Source organism: Homarus americanus, unplaced genomic scaffold (genome assembly GCF_018991925.1).
Source record: "Homarus americanus isolate GMGI-L3 unplaced genomic scaffold, GMGI_Hamer_2.0 scaffold14720, whole genome shotgun sequence".
NCBI classification, from domain to species: Eukaryota; Metazoa; Arthropoda; class Malacostraca; order Decapoda; family Nephropidae; genus Homarus; species Homarus americanus.
In genome coordinates, this window is record NW_024724088.1 from 436,382 (window position 1) to 447,500 (window position 11,119).

General features: G+C 40.3%; 1 protein-coding gene across 2 annotated transcripts in view; it reads left to right on the forward strand.

Moving 5' to 3' along the window:
• Nucleotides 1-203: 203 nt before the first annotated feature.
• LOC121864034 (zwei Ig domain protein zig-8-like) overlaps nucleotides 204-11,119 on the forward strand; it is a 112,646-nt gene continuing 101,730 nt past the window's right edge. Inside the window, exons 1-2 of one of the 2 annotated variants that reach the window (XM_042362930.1) lie at nucleotides 204-600; nucleotides 9,356-10,164. In XM_042362930.1, coding sequence (XP_042218864.1) covers nucleotides 10,098-10,164 — 67 coding nt within the window. In that variant the 5' untranslated portion in view covers nucleotides 204-600; nucleotides 9,356-10,097. The remainder of the gene's footprint in view (nucleotides 601-9,355; nucleotides 10,165-11,119) is intronic. The other variant, XM_042362931.1, reaches the window with a different exon arrangement.

Here is an 11,119-nt window from a genome sequence, read left to right on the forward strand (position 1 = left end):
GTAGACGGTAATATATGTTCACCAATGTCCACAAGTGTTCACAAAGAAAGATCGTTTAGAGATTGTGGACACATTCGCAGGAGATAACAATACCTTATAAAACACTTCTTTTTTATCCTGCGCACACCGACCGCAAACCCTCGGAGCCTAACTGAACCGTTTCGAGCAGCGAGCTCAGTCAGTTCCAGACTCCAGAGCCCAGCCGCCCAGTAGTGGCTTACCTCCCGTGGTGATAGGATGTGTGCCGCTCTCCTCTTCACCCATTGACCCGCACATGCTTGTAAACACCCGGAAAAAAAACTTGAAAAACCTTACGTGATTTAATATATCTTGAACCAACTAATGATATTTTTTTTCTCTCACTCATCTCTTGGAACTTAAGAGAAACTGATTGTTAATATTCGTGAATTTTAAGTCAATCTAGTTGAACGTGTACAGTATGTTATGAATAAGTATTATTGTGTTGACAAACGTAGTGACGGCAGCACTAGTGTTATCCTTGGCTAAAGAGGTCCATATCGCTCTCTCAGACACGTGCAAGAGGTCGTGCTGGATGGATGAGTCGTACAACCGCTGGAGGTCGTCGCTGTCGTATCTCTGGTATGTAGAGGAGTAAGGGGCAGTTACTACAGTAGAGCAGATGTTCAACCACTGTAGTTGTTGTGCTGGGAGTAGTAAGTAGCCCAGTCCCTGTTGTGGTGTGCTGTGTTGTAGTGTGTCGTGCTGTGTTGTAGTGTGTCGTGCTGTGTTGTAGTGTGTCGTGCTGTGTTGTAGTGTGTCGTGCTGTGTTGTAGTGTGTCGTGCTGTGTTGTAGTGTGTCGTGCTGTGTTGTAGTGTGTCGTGTTGTGTTGTAGTGTGTCGTGCTGTGTTGTAGTGTGTCGTGCTGTGTTGAGTGTGTCGTGCTGTGCTAGTGTGTAACTGTGTTGTTTGTCATGTCGTGCTGTGTTGTAGTGTGTGTCGCTGTGTTGTAGTGTGTCGTGCTGTGTTGTAGTGTGTCGTGCTGTGTTGTAGTGTGTCGTGCTGTGTTGTAGTGTGTCGTGCTGTGTTGTAGTGTGTCGTGCTGTGTTGTAGTGTGTCGTGCTGTGTTGTAGTGTGGTGTGTTGTACCGATTTTATTGACAAGATGAACCATTTCATGTGATACAAATTATATTAGCACTTTATTTTTTGCGCGGGGAAGTGGAGAATATTCTGACCGGCCATAAACATATACTATACATGAATACCTAACTTAAACTTACGATTATCTATATGTAACGTGACAGACAGACAGCTCCATTGTATTGCACTGCACTGGATATTGAACATTCATTGTAAGTGGGGGCATAAGAATGGTCATAACTGTAGATAGATAGATAGATAGATAGATAGATAGATGATTTTACAGAACTCCAAAAGGAAACGAAGTTAATCCGCTTGATGCCATAGGATTTAATTCTCCTCTTATCTGGATTTTGTGATTTCAGATTCATTTCAAGAAGACTTAAGAAGAACACGAGTTAAGGATTTTATAAAGAGGATTCATATCAATGTAGTCTGCCCCAAAATTCTCGTTATTACTGTATTTTACTTAATTGTAAAACATCCTTTTAATATTAAGTTTTCCGTTGTACTTTATATTGCATCTTGTTTGTAAAAAAATCACGGTGTACATTAGTATATACTTACAGAGAGACGCCCAGATATACGCGTACACATGGATGCACAAAGTTCTAAACACAGACACACTCGGGTTAACAATAACAACGGCAAATATTCACCCAGCCACGTACAGTTAAGGCCGTATATCCTTTGACAGGCTCTTCTGACTAACCCAGTGATGTGGCAGCGTTCTAAACACATACACACAGACGGCCATTGTATGTAAATAATATTCATGTTGAAACTTAACTTGGTGTTCCTTTCAAAACCTTTATATACAACACTAACAAACATGAGTAAATATATTGTTTGTGCGGGCATTAACTACAAGAGCGTCTGGCGATGTTCACTTTTAGATCCAGCACAACTTTTTGAAAACTTTTGTCACGTTATCTGGTGAAAATTTACGTTTTATGTAATACTGAATTAATTAATTTTTACCTGAGGTTCACAGGTGCTAGTTAATGTACCCTTTTACCTGAAGGTGTTAAGGTGTATCTAATTGATTACCTTTGCCTTAATCATAATAATATCGTAGGTTAAGTTTGGTTAAGTTAAATTAAGTGAAATTGGGTTCGTTTCGGTTTGGTTAAGTTAAATTAGTTTAGGTTTGGTTAAGTTTAATTAGGTTAGGTTAAGTTAAGTGTGTCTAACTAATTAACCATAATTTTAACGTAAATTGTGAGAAAGTTCAGAGAAAGAATATTTAATGGTCAAGTTAATGAACGTTTTTGATTGAAGTTCCAAGAGTTTAAGCTGTGTGTTGGTGGAAAACTTAAGCTGTGTCTTGGTGGAGAACTTAAGCTGTGATGGTGGGGTTTAATTTTAAAGCAGTTGTCGGTGTTATGTACTTATGTTTTCCTCAGTCATCCCATTAAGTGTCCCGTTTTCTCGTGACACCCTATAATCACTATGAAAGTTAAAGTCTTCTTAAGATTGTGATATATGTTTTGTTATTCTTATTTATGGTATGATTTAGTAACTGTTTTAGTAAAGAACATTAATATATGATTTTTTTAAACAGTTTTCAATGTGAGAATATTGCAGTGGTTTAAATGAAGAATGTAAACAAGATGTGGATAAGTTTGTGAAATCGTATATTTATGTTACAGCAGAAGGGAGACTGTGACATCGGGGAGAATTTAAACTTTGGTGGTTGAAAGTTTAAACTGTGTTGGTGGAAAGAGCAAGCTGTGATGGCGAAAAGCTTAAGCATTGGTATGGTAGAGCTATTAGGAAGCTTAAGCATTGGTATGGTAGAGCTATTAGGAAGCTTAAGCATTGGTATGGTAGAGCTATTAGGAAGCTTAAGCATTGGTATGGTAGAGCTATTAGGAAGCTTAAGCATTGGTATGGTAGAGCTATTAGGAAGCTTAAGCATTGGTATGGTAGAGCTATTAAGAACAACTTTCACAACAGAAATAGTATGTGAGTATGGTAGTGGTGGGAGGCGCGTGTGTCCCTCTTTCTCTCAAGTTAGGTAAAAGAGAAAGGGAAAGAATGATAAAATTAAGAAAAAAATAACATTCATTATTACTAAAGGATTCACAACTTTTAATAACTTGTCAATTATATGAGACACCATCATAAAAAAAACAACACTTGTGATCTTGAGTGAAATTTTGTCTGCTAAAATCAATGATGCTATATGGAAGAGAAAGGAATCTTGTGAACGATGCAACATAGTTTTAATCTCTCATCTGATTTTGTTTCATGTGTGTGTGTGTGTGTATGTTTATTTTTGGCTTCACACAAACCCACAAGTTTTAGATTAGACGTTCAGTTAATGCAGATAGAGTGACTCTTTTCTCAGGTGTATTGTTTAATTCTCTCTCTCTCTCTCTCACTCTCTCTCTCTCTCTCTCTCTCTCTCTCTCTGTTTTTGTTTGGGAGAGGGAAAGAGGAGGAGGAGTGGGGGAGGGAAAAGAGAGGGTGGAAGGGGAGGAGGAAGAGAGGATAGGAATGAAGAAGAGGAGAAGTTGTAGATGAAAGGAGGGAATGAAGAAGCGGAGGTGAGAGGAGAGGCATGAAACTGTCCCCATATTTATAAAACCCGCTCTTAGAAATAGAAGAAAAAAACATTCTAAGAGGCCTAAAAACCGCGTTTAAAGGCTCAAAAACCGAGCAACCGTAAAATGTGCGAAGCTGGATGTATTGGGGAGGAGGTGAACAGAGAGGTGAACCGCCATCTACATAACAAAAGAATAGCGGCGAGCGATAAATGAATCTTCTACACTTTCTACATCTTTTCTACACACCCTACACGCCTTCTACACACCCTACACGCCTTCTACACACCCTACACGCCTTCTACACACCCTACACGCCTTCTACACACCCTACACGCCTTTGCCACACACCCCACACGCCTTTCTACACACCCCACACGCCTCACACACCTCACACGCCTTCTACACACACACACACACCCTTCTACACACCCTACACACCCTTCTACACACCCTACACCCCTTCTACACACCCTACACCCCTTCTACACGCCCTACACCCCTTCTACACACCACTCCAAATATAGCTGTCACCAACACTCAAAATATAGCCATTGCTAGCACTAAATATAACCAGAACTAACTTACACGTGAATATAGCGGCTACTTACTCCTACATAATGCAGGCCTCAGGAGCACACCTGCACCACCTGTGATAAATAGTGTTTAATCTAGGCCAGAAAGTTTACCTTGATAAATAACAACATCGTTTACTTTACCTGTGGTGCACATGACCTCGTAAATAACCCCCCCCTTTATAGCTGTCACCAACACTCAAAATATAGCCATTGCTAGCACTAAATATAACCAGAACTGATCTAGGCCAGAAAGTTTACCTTGATAAATAACAACATCGTTTACTTTACCTGTGGTGCACATGACCTCGTAAATAACCCCCCCCCCCTTTTTTATAATTAATGATTAATGATGGTGGTGATGATGATAATTGGATTAGTCGTGATAATAACATTCATAATATTACTACTGATGCTACTACTACTGTTACTCCCAACTGTTTTTAACGTGACCTCCAACCTCCCCCAGTAGCCACACTCTCTTCGCCATTTTATTGCCTTAATATTAAATACCCTAGTACAATACACACACACACACACACATACACACACACACACACACACACCACTAGGGCGTCGCTAACTTTGTCATAACACTTCATGGCTTTGTTGGTCCACTCTTAAGTGATACTCCACTTTGTAAAAACACTCAAGGGTGTAGTCTCAAGTTCCTACTCCACTAGAGGTTCGAAACTGAATTAGAATACTTATGTGAGTAACTGAACGCGTGTGTGTGTGTGTGTGTGTGTTGGTATTTATCAATCGAGTCATTTCTTTAATCTCTTTATTATTATCTAATATTTATCGGTCTACCCTAAGGCTATGTTAACTATTCTCTAACGTAACCTAACCTAACCAAAATTAACCTCTTCAACACATGATCTGACTCCTAACTTAACCTAACCTCTTCAGCACATGACTTGACACCTAATCTGACCCGACCTGGCCTCTTCAACACATGACTTGACATCAAATTTGCCCTGACCTGACCTAACCTCTAAAAAACACATGACCTCACCGAACTTAACCTGACCTGACTTCTCCAAGACATGACATTAGCTCCTGTATTGTCACGCAACTTTCGTCAATAGTGATATTATGTAAAAAAAAAAAAGAAAATCCGAGCAAAGTTTCTCCAGTAAACTTACGAAGAGTTGTACGATGGTTTATGTGTGTAGATGAGAGAGAGAGAGAGAGAGAGAGAGAGAGAGAGAGAGAGAGAGAGAGAGAGAGAGAGAGAGAGAGAGAGAGCAACATCACGTTTCTGGTAGTCCAACTTTAAAATAAGACCGTGGTGGCTACCGACCCGAGTCTGGTTAAGAGTTGAGTATGTGAACCTGTGTAAGACATGACTCCTTGTGACTCGGGGTATCCAAACCTAACCTAACCTAACCTTGGTGTCCAGCTATTTAAGTTAAATAGACTAGGGGCTGGACCCGGATATGTAGACGATTCGTTACTATTTATATGATACTTTCTGACTCGTAAATTGAGTTAGATATTTATTAGGATTAAATATTATTGAAGTATACAATAAGAGATATGTACTATATTGTCTTGTGGTTGGGATTAGTTGAAGTTTGGTTTGGTCATCATATTCAGGGAGTTAAATCATCGTATCCAAGGGGGTTAAGTCATTGTACTGAAGGAGGATAAATCGTCATGGTTAAATCGCCGTACTGTTGGGGTTGTCATCGTATTCGGGGTTAAGTCGTCGTACTCAGGGCTAAGTCGTCGTACTCAGGGCTAAGTTGTCGTTCTCAGGGCTAAGTCGTCGTACTCAGGGTTAAGTTGTCGTTCTCAGGGCTAAGTCGTCGTACTCAGGGCTAAGTCGTCGTACTCAGGGCTAAGTTGTCGTTCTCAGGGCTAAGTCGTCGTACTCAGGGCTAAGTTGTCGTTCTCAGGGCTAAATCGTCGTACTCGGGGGTAGCTTAACGTGTTCATTGGGTTTAACATCTTACTGAAGGCATACGGTTACAGCAGTAGGCACCAGACTTTGAGTTTGTTGGATAGGTGGTTCTGTGGCACTGAGCATGATGAGCCGTGTGTTACCTTGTGTTATTGTGTTTTACCGTGTTTTATCGTGTGTTACCTTGTGTTATTGTGTTTTATCGTGTTTTATCGTGTGTTACCTTGTGTTATTGTATTTTACCGTGTTTTATCGTGTGTTTTGTGTTATCGTGTTTTATCGTGTGTTACCTTGTGTTATTGTATTTTACCGTGTTTTATCGTGTGTTATTGTGTTTTACTGTGTGTTTTGAAATAGTGCAAGGAACAGATTAGCGGACCCCTCGTAAATATATTTACAAAATCATTTGACACGGAGTTGTGCCAGACTTGTGGAAACAGGCAAATGTAGTACCTATATTCAAAAAGGGAGACAGAGCATCAGCGTCAAATTACCGGCCGATTAGTTTGACGTCAGTAGTGGGGAAATTTCTTGAATAAATTATAGCAAATAGCATCCGATCGCATTTAGAGAAAAACAAATTAATCTACGACTTTCAACATGGATTTACAAAGGGGAAAATCTTGTCTAACAAATCTACTGACGTTTTTTTAGGAAAGTCTATGAGGTAGTAGATAATGACGAAAATGACTATGTTATTTTAAGTAAAGTTTTTTATTTATTTTCTGGAAGTGACGCTAGAAGATCATGGTGAAAAACTTTAACAAAAAAAGGAAGATGTAAAGTTTGGAATACCTGAAGCTTAAAGACCACCAGGTAGTTTTATCTGTTAAATATCCTACCTCTACCTGTGTCTGGGGGTTAGGTTTGGTTAGGTTAAGTTTGTTTAGGTTTGGTTAGGTTAGGTTTGGTTAGGTTATATTGAGGTGATTCAGTGATTTTATCTGAATCTGAAACTGACTCTGAAAACTCAATGGAAGGTTTAGATAGAAAAAAAAAGAGTTGGAGTATTCGGACGATATTCCAGGCAAAAATAAACTGGAAATCGTGTTTGACGCTTGAGGAAGTAAAAAAGAAGGTAATGAGGCAAATTTTTCTGTAAATTTATTTCTGGAAAAATCATACTGGAAAATTTTATCGAATGTGAACATTTTGGGTCGTTATTTATAAGAATTAGGACTGGAAAAAATAGTGTAAACATGAAAGTCGTGAACCTAACCTAACCCCACCTCATCTAGCTCTCTGTCTCTACGTCTCTGTCTCTCTCTCTCAAGAACCATTCCGTAACACAGCACACGGAAGAAAACAAAAACATTTAAAAACAGTGAAACCTCCATTTAACGGATACTGTCCGCTAAATAGAGGTATCACATCAAACTGACCTTGATTTAACAGACAACAAACACGGTAGAGGCGACAGGGAATTCCTACTTTCACTCCCAAAACAGAAATGAAATAAGAACTAGGTCAGGCGGTGATAAAAGACAGTGGATGGTGCATGGTTCGATGATTGAGGAAATGAATGAGAGGGGGACTAACAGGAGAGAGAGAGAGAGAGAGAGAGAGAGAGAGAGAGATAGATAGATACAGCAGCATCTGAATTGTGGCTTGAATATTTACTATGAAAGTATTGAGAGGAATTTTTCGTAAGTTAGATCCATTTCAAACTATCACACCAAAGTAGGATAATTAAAAAAAAATTATCATGCATTGCCCTGTTGACCTTTTGCTTGGGGCCAAAGTATTAAAAGAAAAAAAAAGTTTGAAAGTCATTAATTTTGTCTTCTTGGTCTTATGTGTCAAGCTAAATTAATCGCAAAAGTTACTAATACTTTTCCTCTCCTGTGAAAGTAGTCGTGTCAGGTAGAGGAAAAGTATAATTACTTTTTGTGTTGTTATATTGAGGACGATGGATAGCTTCAAACATAGGTTGGATGGATATATGAGCAATAGGTGTTGGGTGTAAATGAGACTGACCAGTATGGGTTCGCTGCAGTTTTCCTCCATTCTTATGTTCTTATGTTCTTCGAGCTTGATGTCTTAACCCTTCGACAACAATGGCTTAAACAAGTTTTCTCTCCAGATTTCTAGACTTGTTCAACATAAGTGACTGACAAAAAAGAGAACTCAAGAATTAGTGAGCAGTTCTTTAAGTTTTGTGAGTTTCGTGTATGCCCAAGCACTCCTCCTCCTTCCTTCTCCCGGCAAGACCAACAGTCACACAGCACAGCCGCTTCCAGCATTCCTTCTGCGAATTACGTGTGGAAACCAGAACATAAAGCTCACTAATGGCCACACCCGTCAACTACAGTATCTTGCAACTCCTTCTGTGCCAACACCTTCCTTCCTTCCTTCCTTCCTTCCTTCCTTCCTTCCTTCCTTCCTTCCTTCCTTCCTTCCTTCCTTCCTTCCTTCCTTCCTTCCTTCCTTCCTTCCTTCCTTCGCCAACACCTTCCACTCTCAACACCATCACTACCACCATCGCTATCACCCATACCCCGGCTAACACACACACACACACACACACACACACACACACACACACCAGTATTGTTCGGTTCATCAAGGGGATGGACTTGAGACCTACTGATTGACAACTAATCACTTGCTCAACAACTCGAACGACCTGTTTAACTGATCACTTTCCTGAATACGAGCCAAAAATACGACAGCTAATTGAGGGGTTAAACCATCGTCCTCAAAAGGGTTAAACCATTGTCTTATTATCTCTCTCCCTCCCTCCCTCTCTTTCTCTCCTTCCTTTACATTCTTCTCTCCTCCTCCTCTTCTCCTCCTCCTCCTTCTCTTCTCCTCCTCTTCCTCCTCCTCCTCTCCCTACCTTCCCTCTCTCATTTAAGTTTGTTAATATTCTTTTCCTGCCATCTGTCCTCTTCAATCTACTTTGTATTTATCCCCGTGTGACTTTCTTATTCATCTTTCAATAGTAAGATAAAAATTATTATATATTTATTTCTCAATTTCTCTGATTTATTGTTTTTTTTCCTTCTTCCCTTTTTTATTCGTTTTTTTCTTTATGTTTTTATGTTTTATATCCAGTCTCCTTCTTTTTATCTCTTTCGTGTAGTTTTTTTTTATATATATTTAATATTATTCTTGATAGTTTTCTACGTGTTTATATTATTGTTGTTATTATTTTTTGTCTTTTGTCGGTGTATTGAAATTAACCAATGTTAATACTTGTAAATCTCTTCTTCATTTCAGATCAGTATCGTTCTTAGAAACCTCTATTGGTGGGTTTCTAAATGACAGTGATTAGAGAACTATGAGATAACAGAGGTGGAGGAGAACCATGCTTAGAGAACACTCGATAAACTAAGTAGAGAACATAGTTAAAGAAATAGAGAACAAATGGATTAATATCTTCATTGTTAAAGGTTCAGTAGAGACCATAGCCTTATCTTCATTATCGCTGTTTTAACTTTGGTTCGTAAGATAAGCTGGGAAAAGCTTCAGTGAAATGAGACAGTGACAACTAAGAGAGTTACAGTGAAGTAAGTTTTAAGCTGGAATGGAAGTCATTTTTAAGGTGACAGTGACTTATATTTGTGATGTGGCACTGAAGTGAAGGAAATTCATTGTAGTGAGGCAGTGACTGACAGAAGTTGGTACTGTCAACGAAAAAAAGTAATGACAGTGAAATGACGAAGTGATTGTACTGTGCATCTTAGGAAAGTGACAGTGAAGTGATTAAACAACCCTGAAGGGAGAAAGTGACAGTGAAGTATCTGTGGAAAGTGACAGTGAATTGACAGTGACTCAGAGAAATAAAACAAAAAAAGAGCGAGAGAGAGAAAGAGAGAGAATACCTGACCTAATCCCTACTCCCTCACCTAATCTCTCCTCCCTCACCCACTACCTCCCCCTCACCTTCTCTCCCCCCTCTCCTCCTCCTCCCTCACTCCTACATCTCTCTGCTCGCTCCTGAAGGACGCCATCTTGAGCCATGGAAGTTCCCGCTCTCCTACGTGCCGCTGAGATCCTACGCCTCCTCCTCATCCTAGCAACACAAGGTAAGGAAGGAATCCCCTGTTTACATATATTTTATCCTCGGAGGTTGATATTCATCCTTCATCCTGTTCACCCCTGTAGGATTCTGTAGGATCTTGTTCTTCTGTACGTTTTCCTATCTACATAATCCCTCCCTCCCTCCCCCTATCTACATGACGCCCTACCTCTACCAACCTGACCCACCTCTCCTCCCCCTATCTACAAGACCCCCCTCCCCCTTCCCCCCTCTAACCCCATAAAAGACTTAAAGAGAACAAAACAGATAAACAAATAATACAAAAATATGTGTTTAGGAGAATTATAGTGACTTCCATCTCAGGTAGTGTCAGGTTAATTGTCCTTGAAGGCGTGGCGATTATTGGTTAGTTTTAGGCAAGGAGGAGGAGGAGGAGGAGGAAGAGCAAGAATAGGAGGAAGGAAAGGAAGAAGAAGAAGAAGGAGGCAGGGGTGGGAAGGGTGTGGCTGACAACTTGTGATGGAAGGAAAAAGGAGGGAGAGAAAGAAGGAGGGGGGTGAAGGCAGGGAGGGAGGGAGGGAGGGTGTGGGTGTGGAGGAGGAAGAGTCACCTTGATAGGATGGCGTGTGTCTGAGATGGCAGGGGGGGACTTGAGGGGTGGGGTGAGAGAAGGGAGAGGGGGAGATGAGAGGGAAAGGATTTACGGTGAACGGAGAGAGTTGATGGATGATAGAGAACACACACACACACACCAACACAAACACACACACACACACACACACACACACACACACACATATCAACCACTTCACTGTAACATTATCACCAAACCTTATCCACTCTTATCCACATACTAATCCACATTATTCGCTCCACCTTACTCCGTTTAACTCTTCCCTACCTAACCTAACCTAACCCCTCGAAGCAACTCAGCATTAGGGTGGTCAATCATCAGGTGAAATAAGCTGGGGCATCTAATTCTCATGTGACTAGATTTCCAG